Genomic DNA, 14,767 nt, shown 5'->3' with positions numbered 1-14,767 from the left:
CAAACTCCCACAGCGGGATATAAACACCAAGCTGGCGACAGCCAATCTCTCTCATACGATTATTGGTTAAACGTCTATAATTATGATTTGCGCAAATCAAGAAAGTTGCGATTCGGTAACTAGACGACAATGCCAGTACCAATCCTCCAGAGAAATATTTTTCCATCTAAAATCTCACTGAATGTGAAGTTCATACCAGTATTTTCTCCTCCAGAGAACTATTCCCAATGATTGTGAAGTTCATGATTATGTCGACGGCATTGTCGATGGCAAGAAGTATTTGTTAAATACTGACATGATGTGATTGAGCTCAAGACGTTGATAAGTCATGTGATGAAGACTTATGAAGTGTATAGACTAAAGGTCAGTAAAACCTTAGCATTTTGTTATCTGTTACAGGAGCTGCTCTCAAATGTTGTCTCTTAGAACGTGGAAGAACGAATCATCTAAGATCAATTTTGAAAGTGGGGTTCGATTCGGAATCGGCACATTTAATCTGGTAGGTATATATTTGCCCAACCCCTCCTTACTACCAAGCCCCTATGTTTTCTATATAATATGCATCAGTCATTGTAAGCTGAGAGTCACCAGGCCCAATGCTGTTAAGCTGCACAGTACAAAATATTGCTTAGCACTGAAGTTAAAAGTCTTGCTTAAAGCCATTATACACTTTCGGTACAGAAAAAAAGAAAAAAGTTCACAGATTTACAAATCATTTACAGGGTTTACAGAAGGTAATGGTGAAAGAGTTCTCTTGAAATATTATTCTATGAAACGCTTTACTTTTTGAGAAAACATTAAACAATATCAATTCTCAAGAGCGAGAATTACGAATTTATTTTAAACACATGTCATGACACGGCGAATCGTGCGGAAACAAGGGTGGGTTTTCCCGTTATTTTCTCCCGACTCCGATGACCGATTGAGCCTAAGTTTTCACAGGTTTGTTATTTTATATATATATACGAAGTGTGGGACTTGGACAATACTGTTTACCGAAAGTGTATAATGGCTTTCACAGAAGCAGGTTACTAGCAAAATACCAAGCAATGCATAATTGTATGGTCACTGGTTCTATGCTAAATTTTGCTGAGCAGAATGAATTTGATGAGTACCATTTTCTGTCTGACAGCTTTATTGAATGTGGCCCTCATGTGGATGTGGCCCACAGTGTCTTGGGATACTGTAAGAGTCTCATGTATTCTACATGAGTGCTTGGCCCTCCCCACCCCCCCCCCTCCCCTTGCCTTGGCCATCGAGCTGTAAGCTGCAAGTGCACCAGGGTGTATTTGTTATTGATGTCTAGCGAGACTGTGAGGGTCTCATGTATTCTATTTATGAGTGCTTGGCCCTCCCCAGCCCCCCTCCCCTTGCCTCGGCCATCGAGCTGTAAGCTGCAAGTGCACCAGGGTGTATTTGTTATCGATGTCCAGCGAGACTGTGAGATGTATTCTACATGAGTGCTTGGCCCTCCCCCACCCCCCCCCCCCCCCTCCCCTTGCCTCAGCCATTGTGTGCTGTAAGCTGCAAGTGCACCAGGGTGTATTTGTTATGATGTCTAGCGAGACTGTGAGATGTATTCTACATGAGTGCTTGGCCCTCCCCACCCCCCCCTCCCCTTGCCTTGGCCATCGAGCTGTAAGCTGCAAGTGCACCAGGGTGTATTTGTTATTGATGTCTAGCGAGACTGTGAGAGTCTCATGTATTCTACATGAGTGCTTGGCCCTCCCCACCCCACCCCCCCCTCCCCTTGCCTCGGCCATCGAGCTGTAAGGGTCTCATGTATTCTACATGAGTGCTTGGCCCTCCCCAGCCCCCCTCCCCTTGCCTCGGCCATCGAGCTGTAAGGGTCTCATGTATTCTACATGAGTGAATGATTGCAGTCGTTGCCTCGAGCCACGACTACTAGTGGTGTGCACAAAGAGCTCTCCGATAGAATGCCATCAGCACAGACTGAGAACTTATTCAACTCTCTTCTTTCTTTCTTTCTCATTCTTCTCTCCTCTACTCACTAGATGATTTCCATGCTGCCGAGGAAAGTCATGAAACTGCTGGAGTTTGTGGGATTCTCAGGAGATAGGGTAAGAAGTTTGTCTACTTATTTTTAAAAGTACCAAAAGACCAAGATATGCTTTGTTTTGTTTTTGTCGACAGGGCTTCAATTTGGGGAATAAATCCACAAGACAGCAGCAGCCGATTTTACAAAACCTGCGCAACGTTTATGGCGCAACTAACGCCATAAACGTTGCGCAGTTGCGTAAAGTTTTGTGAAATGGGCTGCAGGGCTCGTAGCATCAAACTAGTACTGGACCAGGAAATTTGTCACAAAACCAGAATCAAAATGACAAAAAATATATAAACATTTTGTACACAGCATCAAAATAAAATCACAGTCTCTATAGTCTGAGGAACTCAAAAGACAAGCAGTAACTTGTGACTAAGAAAGTCATTGTACCAGACTTCATTGAAATCTAACTCACAAATGACATATTGAAGGAAAGTAAACAATACAAGAATAAACTCTCATAATCCCAAGCGAGTCAATACTAAAATTTATTAAAAATGGTGGAAAACAAGTATATGGGAGGCATCTTCTTGAAGCCGAGCTGTGTGGTGAAATGCCTGAATGTTGCTGTACGGTAACAGAGATGCCTGAATGTTGCTTTTTAATGTAACAGAGTTACTGTTTCAGTATTGGAAGGAATAGTCATTGAAGGCCCTCCATGCTAAATGCACTTCATCTTCTGGCATGTAGGTTAAATATGGACTTAAGAAGTTCTAAGCAGTAAGTCACAGGCGTTGAGAATTATAGCACTGTGCTAAAACTATTTGAATACTGAAGAGCAATATGGAGGGAGCTAAGTGCCTGCAAACCTGCCTCCTTCCCCCCCTACCATTGTTTGCCGAGTGTGGAGCCACTGACTAACAACGATTTAAAGGCACTGGACACTTTGGGTAATATTTGTCAAAGACCAATATTCTCACTTGGTGTATCTCAACATATGCATAAAATAACAAATATATGAACATTTTGGCTCAACTGGATTGTCTAAGTTGCAAGAAAAAAAATAACGGAAAAAAAAAAAAACACCCTTGTTGCACAAACTTGTGTGCTTTTTGATGTATGAGATGGCATCAGACCTTAAGTCTTTCTCATACACAAATCTGTTAGTCGAAATTACCTCTTTTTCAAAAACTACGCTACTTTAGAGGGAGTTGTTTCTCACACTGTTTTATACTATCAACAGCTCTCCATTGCTTGTTACCAAGTAATTCTTTTATACTAATAATTGTTGAGTAATAACTAAAGGTGTCCAGTGCTTTTAATCCGGAGTCTTTGAGCAGTGCCTGACTGTGTGATTCAGTGCACATCTCCGCTTGTTTGACTAAGCTTCAATTACACCCGATCAATAGGGCGGGAATCGGGAGGGGAGTCTGGCAGAAGATGAATTTGTCACTGGGGGCACTGGGGTGTGTGGAGCATAATAATTAGGGTTGTTCAGTCCCAATTTTCTAAATAGCGTTGTGGGATCTGATTGAGCTGCTTAAGCACAGAAAGTAGCTTATAAGAACACAATTATGCTTACCAGAATAAGGTTACCATCCAAAATAGCATGCCACACTAAGCACAAAATTTGACGGCAAAATTGTCTTCGTTATGAATCGGGCTTTATTTCAATTTCTCCAATTTAAATGAGCCTGATTGGATTATCCACAGAATTCCTGACAAAATGTAAAAAAAAATTCTTCCACTAAAACATGCACGAATTTAAGTAAAATTTTATAAGCTGGTTGTGTGTTGTATTTGGTAAGAAATATATTACGTCAATTCATTCATTTGGTGTTAAACAAAAGAAAAATTTAGTAGAACAGGATTTGAACCTGCGACTCCCGGTTTAACCTGCTGGCGATCTGCCAACTGATCTATTTAGCCCTATGTTAGGGGTCTTCCTATTTTTTAAAAATATATTTGTTTCGGGGTGCCAATCATAAGCCATTCAACCTGAAAGTGCCATGTAGCCAGGGATCCACACCCAACTCAGCATGACTAAAGCTTTTTTGTCTTCTTTTTATTCAGGACTACGGTCTGTCGGAGTTGGATATCGGCAGTCAGTTACCAAGCCTCAGGGCACCGTTGTGTTCATCGGTGCTCATCTCGTTTCATACAGTCGCAACGTACGCATTCGGTAAATAATAATTTCTGGTTCAATTAGCAGAGCAAATGGACAAAGCATGTGGCAGCTGGTAAAGATAGAGGTTTCATAAGTCAATATGGTTGATGGTAAAAAGACTGAGCAAATAGTGAGTGGAGTAGAAGTGTGTCACACAGTGTTGACTGAGAAATTTAACCAAGTCCCAACTATTAGCCTCGGTGAACACAAATCAACAATCCTTGCTGAATACAAGAAGCATAATTTATCTTAAGTGTGCAGGGGATTCATTCCGCACGAACTAGCTTATCAGGCGGATACGCACATGCTTCAGCCAATACTAAGGGAATAAAAGAGTGGCGACGAGTTCTTAAACAGCCGTTTAAAACCGTCAGGGTCGTGGCCGTGTGATAAAAGCCAGAGCCTCCTCCCTCTGACGAAGTAAAATTGTTTTTTTAGACATTGTAATTTCTCTTTCAAATGTCAGAACACTTGGCCTGAAACCCTTTATAAGACATCTGAAAGCACCAACATTTGTGCAACAGGAGTGTTTTTTTTCTTTCATTATTCTCTCGCAACTTCAATGACCGATAGGAGGTTTTCTGGGACAATAGCTGGCAGCAGACTCACCGGGTTGTGCTCTGAATTATGCGCATGTTAAGAACTATCTGAACAATTGAAGTTTACCTGGTAATCATTCTACCACCCAGCATTTGAAAGTCTCCCATTGAGTCCAAATTTGGACAGATTTGGTATTTTTGGGGATGAGAATACTGGTCTTTGACAATGGGAGACTTTCTGGGACGATAGAGGGCAGCAGACTTACCGGGTAAATCCATTGTTCTCAGAATTATGCGCATGTTCAGAACTACGTAAACAATGGAAACTTACCCGGTATGTCTGCTGCCACCTAGCGTTGGAAAGTCTCCTATTACCAAATGTGTCCGGTGCCGCCTTTAACCAGTAGAAGTTGAGTCCGGTATAGTCTCCTATTGTGTTTGACTGTGTGATTTCAACTAAGGCCGTGTCCGAAACGACACCTTCGGCTACAGCTACGTCTAGATCAGCGCGTCTACCAGTGTTGAAGAATAGGCAGACGCGCGCGATCTAGCCGTAGCTGTAGCCGAAGTCGTCGTTTCGGACACGGCCTAACTCTTCTATTGTTGAATGGCAAATAGGTACAGCGGATGGGGACGTAGATCATTCTCGTGAAGTCTTGGCGCCTTGTCTTAAGAAGTATCCTACTGGAGTGACCTTTTTATACTTTGATGGACGGATAGAAGAAATCATGGGCAACTTTACGTCGGTAAGAACCGGCGGTTATGCTTTACATGGGATCGGGCATTCAACCATAGTCGAAGTCCAACAGTTTGGGCGTTGAGTTTACTGAATGGTGTTGGACTGAGGACTGCGTTAGTAAATTGATATGGGATCAGATATACCACCATAAATCAGAGTCCAACAGTTTGGGTGTGTTTTCCCCTGCCTTTTCCCCTCTGTGGACACCAGTTCGATCCCACCTCAGACTGAAGTCATGCAGGTGGATTTGGTTTTCAGTCCCTACCTGATTGCAAAGGCTTTCCCCCTTCTGGGTTTTTCCTCACACAGCTAAAACTGAAAGTTTATTCACGATTCCTACCCCTCCCAATATGCTGATCGAGGTGTATTAATATAAAAACTCTTGCTCATTGTTTTCAAATCTCTAAATGGGCAAGCACCTGCTTACATCCAAGACATGCTCAACATCTACAAACCATCTCGCAATTATTCCATCCCTCATTATTATTATTATTATTATTATTACTATTATTATTATTATTATAAAAATTAATAAATTTGTCTGTGATTATTTTTTTCAGGCTATAGATAAGTTCACCGAGTGCATTGCTTCACAGCAACAATGGAGACAGTTCCATCATATCTGCTACTGGGAGCTCATGTGGTGCCACGCCTTCAAATTGGATTGGCTAATGGCTTGCAGATATGCGGATAAATTATGCAAAGAGAGTCGCTGGTCAAAGGTCAGTGAGCATGCTCTGTGAAGCCAGTCTCATTAAACTAATAATATATTGAAGAAGTGAGGTTTTTCTTATTTTGGCAGAATCTTACAATATCAAAGTTGGTGGTTGATAAAATTTATTTTAAAACTGTAATATGTTGAGCTTGACAAGATAGTTGTAACAATGCTCCACAAAGCCATCAACAAGCATACTGCCATATACCGATCCCAGACTATATTCAGCCAAGACTTCGTAAAACCCGCCAACAACACAGATTCGTACAAATCAGCTCAAGATCTGACAACTATAAACAAAGTTTCATCCCAAGAACTGTAGGTAACAGGGACAACCTCGCTAAAATGGGCAGCGCGCCGTACGACGCTAGCTCTGCGTACGTCTCTAACCCCTGGGAGGGAGCCTCCGATCTGTGTCTCCAAAAAGCTCTATAGGCCGAAACGCGTGCTTCTTTACGTATTCACTTTTTTTGTCTTGCAACACTGAACGCCAAGGCAAGTTTATGACTTTTGTTACACACAGCGCATCCAGTGTGTGCGCGACTAACGCCCAACACAGAACAGATCAACCACAGGACTAATTGTAATATCCCTTATATTGGGATATTTTGGAGTTACACTTCCAGGGGTTATGACCGGGCAAGGCATGCTGGGAAAAAAATGGCGCAACCTCGTTCCCAGGGGCGAGATCGATCACCCCTGGGAACGAGGTTGGTAACTGGGATGCATTCCCCTAGGACATCCTTGAACTGCCCACAGTGGAGCAGTTCAAGGGAGCCATCACCAATGCCTAAAGTTTTCGATCGATCACCCCTGGGAACGAGGTTGGTAACTGGGATGCATTCCCCTAGGACATCCTTGAACTGCCCACAGTGGAGCAGTTCAAGGGAGCCATCACCAATGCCTAAAGTTTTTACTCGCAGAAGCACTGCCCTCACAAGGTGGTCAAAAGTACTGCGAATTAAACAAATATGAAGTTAGTTAGCATCTGTGCTTTACTTTCTCTAGGCAACGTACTACTACCAGCAGGCTTGCTTCATGTCCATGTGTCCAGACCAAACGGAACAAACTAAAGAGAAGCTCGCAGAGATGTTCAGTAAAGTACCAGAGTATAAACAACGTGTGGCGGGCAAATCCATTCCGTTTGAGAAGTTTGCCATTCAGAAGAGTAAGAAGTTTCTAGAGCATGGGACGGTCAACACCCTCGCTGGATTGGTATGTATTTTTTTATCAGTTATCAATCAGTAAAGTAATTATCAGACTAAGTAATTACCAGCTGGAGTATGCAGCAGCCGCATGGAGTCCACACACAGCCCAAAACATCTACTCACTGGAATCGGTTCAACGCCAGGCAGTCAGATACATATGCGAAGTCTACGACCGCACTACCAGTATCACACCTCTCCTAACACAACTCAATTTGGACCAATTAAACACCAGAAGACTTCTACATCAGTGCACCATGTGTTACAAGATTCACCATAACATCGTCAATATTAGTTTTCCGCCTTCTATTCAACTCCACCCAGCGATAGGCAGAACTCGACACCAACTTGTGTCTGGAGCCTACAGAATTCTAGTGCCGATGCCCAACTGAACAAGGTCAAGGCCCAACAGACCAGTGGTGCCAAGGGCCGATGCGTAATACTGGTGCCCTACAAGACTCTGGTGTCTATGGCCTTAGGAACACTTCTGGCTCTGGTTACCAGTTTTTTTTTATGAGGATGTATAATTTCCATACTCTGTTTTCTAAAAGTTTTGTATTTTGTTTTTTTTGTCGAACACAGGAGTTGATTTATACATGGAATGGTTTCATCATCATTGGTAAGAAGGATGAGTTGGTGGTACCGGTGGTCGACATTATTGAAAAGACAATCAGAGAACTCAATAAAACAAAAGGTAAAACTCATTCAGACTCACTCACTCAGATTACTGACTCTGTTAAGAAACCATTGAAAAGACAATCAGAAAACTCAATAAAACAAAAGATAAAACTCATTCAGACTCAATCAAACAAACGGTAAAACTCACTCAGATTACTGACTCTGATAAGACACCATTGAAAAGACAATCAGAGAACTCAATAAAACAAAAGGTAAAACTCATTCAGACTCACTCACTCAGATTACTGACTCTGTTAAGAAACCATTGAAAAGACAATCAGAAAACTCAATAAAACAAAAGATAAAACTCATTCAGACTCAATCAAACAAACGGTAAAACTCACTCAGATTACTGACTCTGATAAGACACCATTGAAAAGACAATCAGAGAACTCAATAAAACAAAAGGTAAAACTCATTCAGACTCAATCAAACAAACGGTAAAACTCACTCAGATTACTGACTCTGTTAAGACACCATTGAAAAGACAATCAGAGAACTCAATAAAACAAAAGGTAAAACTCATTCAGACTCAATAAAACAAACGGTAAAACTCACTCAGATTACTGACTCTGTTAAGACACCATTGAAAAGACAATCAGAGAACTCAATAAAACAAAAGGTAAAACTCATTCAGACTCAATAAAACAAACGGTAAAACTCACTCAGATTACTGACTCTGTTAAGACACCATTGAAAAGACAATCAGAGAACTCAATAAAACAAAAGGTAAAACTCACCCAGATTACTGACTCTGTTAAAGCCGTTGGACCCTTTCGGTACACAGTATTGTCCAAGGCTCACACTTCATGTATCACAACTTCTATATAAAATCAGGCTCAATCGTTCATCGGAGTCGGGAGAAAATAACGGGAAAACCCACCCTTGTTTCTGCACGTTTCGCCGTGTCATGACATGTGTTTAAAATAAATCTGTAATTCTCGATATCGATAATTGATATTGTTTTACTGTTTTCTCAAAAAGTGAAGTATTTCATGGGATAATATTTCAAGAGAAGTCTTTCACCACTACCTTATGTAAACCCTGTAAGTTTTTTGTAAATCTGTGGACTTTTCTTTTTTTTCTGTTCCGAAAGTTTATAATGGCTTTAATAAAACTAAGTGACTTTGTGTATTCCTTTTTGATTTCTAGATACCAATGTATGCTATGCTGATGATTACGGCTTAGCGATGCTTCTTAAAGGAGTTTGTCTAAAATGTCTGAAGAGACCATCCCAGGCTGAGATGTGCTTCCAGGAAGTCATGGAACAGTAAGTAGACTCTCATCGCTAAGCAGTAATATAAATCTAGGCTCATATACCACCCTGGTGTGCGAGCAATAGACTGCTTAACTTCCAACTGTCCCAATTTTCTAGGGACCGCCTCTACTTTGAGAATCCCAAGTCTAGTTTTGAAAATCTTGTAACACTAAATTCAACTGAATAATATATGAGTTTGGCAATGAAGATGTCCGTCATAATAACTTAAGACTGTGATCTTAATTTTCTGGTTCTTATAAATGCCTGAATCCATTCAAATATTGTGTTACATGCCCATTTGTGTCTTTGTGCACATACATACTAATAGACTGTAGAGGTGTGAATTTTGCAGAGTGTGGGGTGAATGATGAGTTTCCGTGTCTATTTTGTGTTTTTATTGTGAACAAATTCAAATAACAAGGATCTATGTGTGTTTTGCAATACAAATATTGAATGCATTTCATTCATGCATTGTTGCAGAATGTAATCACTTTGTAAAATCTGGCTTTTCCATTTCGCCTTCGTGAAATGGGATAGCCCAAGCTTCATTAACAGAATAATGAGTTTTTAAATTTCTTCTGGATATTTGCAATGTTTTTTAGAGAGGAGAAGATTTTGTACAACAATTATCTGGTGCCGTATGCAACGATGGAACTGGGTTTGCTCTACCTGGAACACAATAGACTAGAAGAAGCTAAACTATTCCTTCTACGCTCAAGGTATATTCTTCAATACATCCCATCCAGGGTGCCTTAAAGTCACCTGGGGTCGATTTCACAAAGAGTTAGGACTAGTCCTAACTTAGGACTAGTCCTAAGAGATACGAAAAACGTACAGCTAGTTCTAAGTTAGGACTAGTAACTCGTCCTAACTCGAAATAAGACTAGTCCTAACTCTTTGTGAAATCCACCCCTGGAAGTGGTATTATTTCAAAATAAACTTTTTGCCACTTATATATGTGTTTTAATGAGTTGAATGTGAATAAACAGTTAACTAAGGTTTAAAAAAATTAGTTCTTATGTTATTTACAAATTTAAGAGTAGGCCCCGACCCGAGAGGGCGCTGTTCGTGACGTCAATCGAGGCAGACTTTGCCTGCAATGCGTAGAGTAAACACACTTGCAAAGTACATGTACGGTCCAAGTCGTGAGTTTTTACGTTTCAAAATTTTTTTTTTTTTTTCAGTTATTGCTGCTGAATGCAGAAAACACTTTTTTGAAATGTACAAACTCACGACTTGGACGTACATGTACTTTGCATGTGTGTTTACTCTACGCATTGCAGGCAAAGTCTGCCTCGATTGGCGTCACAAAAGGGGTAGGCGGAGTCAGCCCCCTAAACAACTTTATCTATTTTTTAAACATATAAATCGTGACAAACAATTACTAAAAAAATTACTTTATTGTTCATAAGCATATACTCTTATGTTTGAAAGAAAAAATAATTATATTTCCAGGTGACTTTAAAACTGTGGGGCAGTCTGGACCCCAATTTTGGAAGTTTGGCATAGGGACGTTGAATTTCAACAAGTTCTTTGGAATGTTTTCAACTGGTGTTTATCTTGGTGTTAAAATCCCTGCTGTGCTATTTAGGGCATTCTGTACGGTTTTATCTTGTTGATTTGGGGGAAATTATAAGAAGTATATAGTTTTTTGCACATTGGCCAAAGATTTTGTATACCGGCATGCAATTCGCGTGTAGCCGAATATGCTAGCTTGTGCATGGGGCGAACTCTGCCAAATAATAATAATAATAATAACCGTATTTATAACGCGCCTTTTGCCAAAGGATACAAAGCGCCATGTATTATTACTGCAAGGAGTGGGACGAAGTTTGAGATTTGAGACCTAATCTTTATTGCACCATGTAATGGTTTACAAGGTGCTGTGGCGCAATATGCTGCCAATCCAGCCAGGAACACCGGGCCGAACCCCTTCTCTTTTCGATAAGTGCACTGGGTTCTTTTACATGCGTTTACACAACACATGGGACCAACGGCTTTACGTCCCATCCGAAGGACGAAGTAATGGTTATGTGTCTTGCTTAAGGACACAAGTGTCACGGCTGGGGATTCGAACCCACACTCTGCTGATCAGAAACACCAGAGTTTGAATTTGGTGCTCTTAACCGCTCGGCCACGACACTCCCACAATATCAACGCCATCAACGAAAATAAAGTTTAATGGCCTCACATGCTGACTTCAGCAGAGTCTTTTTTGAAGAATAAACTCCAGGGGTATAAATAAGTACCTGCAAGAGTAGAGGTTGATACTGTGTTTGAAAAAGCCTTCAGAGCGCCACGACAGCTCATGGTTGTATACTCCCAAGTGAGCAGAGAAAGATTACAGGAATGCTATTGGCCCAATGACCCAGGTTACTTGAGTAAAGGGCATTGATACATGTATGTAATCAAAATATACAACAAACAAAAAAGTTATTACTATTCTTATTTGTTATTTACAGGAGTAAGAAGAAGTTCATGTTGGAGAACAAACTTCACTTCAAGGTTCACTCCGCCATTAATAACCTACGCGCCAAACTGAACTTAGTTAGCAACAATAACGCTACGTCTCAAGAGGGACTGGACTCCGTCGATGATGACCCTGTCATTGAGACGGTCAACGGACAAGATGGTGCCACAGTTTCTGAGGCAACAGAGGCAACAGAGGACAACATCGCAAAGAGCTGAACATGGTTTGTAACGAACTGAGTTACCTGAGCACGATGTTCTTATGTTTAAAGTTAACGTGCCAGTAGGTACTCGTACGTGGTTAGAAATATGCTTGGGCATGTTGGGGGCGCTGTTACAGTGACCTTGTCGGCAACGTTAAAAAAGCCTTAGTTTGATATCACCCCGAAATTAATTATTTATCCCGTTGAGTTATTTTTTGATGTCTGAAATAAACCAAAAAAGTTTCCCCTGTACTGCCACTTCCCTGTATTATAAACTTAAGTGTGCTCCCTGGTTATATGGCAGTTAAAGGCCTCTCCCTGAACAACGATATTGACATCATAGGGAGACTGCCAACATAGGTCCAGATGGCTCAATTTGTAGCGCACTGACAGATAAAGGTTACAGGTTAAAGGGTCCATGTAACTTTTGTTGGACATAAAACACAATGTCCATAGATTTACACTAAACTTACACAGTTTGAAGATAATGATAGTAGAAAGCTTCCCTGGAAATATTATGTGCTGAGGTGCTGTAGTTTTTGGGAAATGAGTAAAACAATGTCATGCAAATAATTTTCTTCTCATGAGACGAAAATTATTTTAATAATTTACAAACGTGTTCTCACGGCATTTTTTTACTAATTTCTCAAAAACTACAGCACCTCAGTATGTAATATTTGAAGGGAAGCTTTCCACTATCATTATCTTCAAACCCTGTAAGTTTAATGTAAATCTATGGACATTTTTAAAAAGTACCCAAATCCTTCAAAATATTGTTTTAGTTAACTTGACTTTGTTGCCCCCAAATTTAATAATTAAACTCTTTTAAAGCCATTGGACCCTTTCGGTAAACAGTATTGTCCAAGGCCTACACTTCGTGTATCACAACTTCTATATTAAATAACAAACCTGTGAATATTAAGGCTCAATCGGACGTCGGAGTCGGGAGAAAATAACGGGAAAACCCACCCGTGTTTCCGCACGTTTCGCCGTGTCATGACATGTGTTTAAAAAAAAAACCGTAATTCTCGATATCGAGAATTGATAATTGTTTTAATGTTTTCTCAAAGAGTAAAGCATTTCATGGAATAATATTTCAAGGGAAGTCTTTCACCACTACCTTCTGTACACCCTGTAAGTTATTTGTAAATCTGTGAACTTTTTTTTTTTTTTCCCTGTACCGAAAGGGTCCAACGGCTGTAAGTGTCAATCACCAATCAACATGTTTGACCCATAGAAAACGTGTTTTCATGAGAGGGCATTAGCACTCATGAAATACTATTGACTTTTGCATAGTACCAAGGCAACACAAATAAGCAAGATCATTTGGTGCAAAAGACTTTACAACATATTTATATACACAACTTCAAAAAGCCTTAAAAAAAACCTGAGCATTTTAGGGTTCAAAATGCAAAAAGAAAAGTGGGTACTGACAGTACGGTAACTAATAGACATTTACAAGGGTTTGTATAAAAGTAAGAGAATATCAAGGTGTGCTTTATACGTAGGTTTAACAATCACAGTTGTACGAAGTTATTTATGAAATAGTCAACAACATGCAATCGTCTTTCTAAACTGGAGTTTGCTCCAGAGATGTTTGTAATTTAAAGTAAAGCCCGGTAAAGCAGCGAAAAAAATCACATCAGTTGACTTGTGATGCGAAACAGTCACCGCAAAAACCGTGCCACGTCAACCTTTGTATCTTATTCGCATTCGCAAGAAGCATGAACTGGGCTTTAACCTCAAATAAAGAATACCGCACACGAGGGTCCAGTTAAGTGTGATAAGTTTTTGTCAATGTAACACATGCTAATCAAATGCAATAACATCCGAAAAGATTTTTAACAATTATTTATTGATAATTAATTAAACTCAGTTATTGATATTTCTTCTTAAAAGATAGTTGACTCTTTTTTTATAAAAGTGCTGCATTTAGAGTAAAATATTTTAGAGTAAATATCCAGTAATTTAGGATCATTATTTTTCTAGAGAAATTTGCCCAATTTTTGTCGGTCATGTAGTGATGAGGTAGCACATGTGATACTTTTGAATAGAAATTTACCGTTTTAGTTTGTCTTTTTTTATAAAATCTAAAGGGACCACTGAATTAAAAGTAAGAAATGGTGTAATAAAGTCACACCATAACTCTAATGAAATTTTGGAATGAGTTTGGTATTAGTATTAATATTATAAAAGCATTTATGATGCGCCATCGATTTAGTTAAGTATTCCGAGGTGCTGAAATGTTTGAGATAGGTATGCCAAATTTTTTAAATATTAGATCCATTTCTATAATGCATATATAATAATAATAATTTATTCTTGATATGGCGTTTTACATCAAATCGCACAATGCTTTACATTCAGGAAATTACGAGAAAAATACACAATAAACCCCCTAAATCAGTAAACAAATTAATAAATAACTAGTTGTTAATAAAAATAATAATAATAATAGTAATAGAATCAACGGACAGTGGCGAAGGCAGCTACAGCAATAGTACAGCACAACTAACAACAACCAATGAATTTACACATGGAAAAAAATAATAAGGATCTACATGTAGTTGCAATGAGCAAAAAACATGCATTATGGAAAATATATATATAAAAAAGCACCCCAAAGATAAAAAATAAAAATCACTAAAAACAACGATACTGAGGTAAACTCAGTGGATGTACAATAACATGTATTACAAAAAATAAATACAGTCATTACCAACTGCATTCATATTTATGTATTTATCAATTATTTTAGTGGTACTTCAGCATATAACTTTTTTTTAGGG

General features: G+C 39.5%; 1 protein-coding gene across 2 annotated transcripts in view; it reads left to right on the top strand.

Moving 5' to 3' along the window:
- Positions 1 to 12,471, top strand: part of LOC117297489 (tetratricopeptide repeat protein 39B-like) — a 28,959-nt gene extending 16,488 nt beyond the window's left edge. For both annotated transcript variants that reach the window (XM_033780560.1, XM_033780559.1), the window contains 10 exons: positions 400 to 499; positions 2,016 to 2,081; positions 4,079 to 4,187; positions 5,330 to 5,457; positions 6,011 to 6,172; positions 7,174 to 7,380; positions 7,953 to 8,064; positions 9,201 to 9,318; positions 9,909 to 10,025; positions 11,769 to 12,471. In XM_033780560.1, the coding sequence (XP_033636451.1) occupies positions 400 to 499; positions 2,016 to 2,081; positions 4,079 to 4,187; positions 5,330 to 5,457; positions 6,011 to 6,172; positions 7,174 to 7,380; positions 7,953 to 8,064; positions 9,201 to 9,318; positions 9,909 to 10,025; positions 11,769 to 11,994 (1,345 nt within the window). In that variant the 3' untranslated portion in view covers positions 11,995 to 12,471. The remainder of the gene's footprint in view (positions 1 to 399; positions 500 to 2,015; positions 2,082 to 4,078; positions 4,188 to 5,329; positions 5,458 to 6,010; positions 6,173 to 7,173; positions 7,381 to 7,952; positions 8,065 to 9,200; positions 9,319 to 9,908; positions 10,026 to 11,768) is intronic.
- Positions 12,472 to 14,767: the final 2,296 nt, after the last annotated feature.

The sequence above is a fragment of the Asterias rubens genome, chromosome 12 (genome assembly GCF_902459465.1).
Source record: "Asterias rubens chromosome 12, eAstRub1.3, whole genome shotgun sequence".
In the NCBI taxonomy this organism is placed as follows: domain Eukaryota; kingdom Metazoa; phylum Echinodermata; class Asteroidea; order Forcipulatida; family Asteriidae; genus Asterias; species Asterias rubens.
The sequence above is the reverse complement of the archived record's forward strand: the minus strand, read 5'-3'. Positions and strand labels throughout refer to the sequence as shown.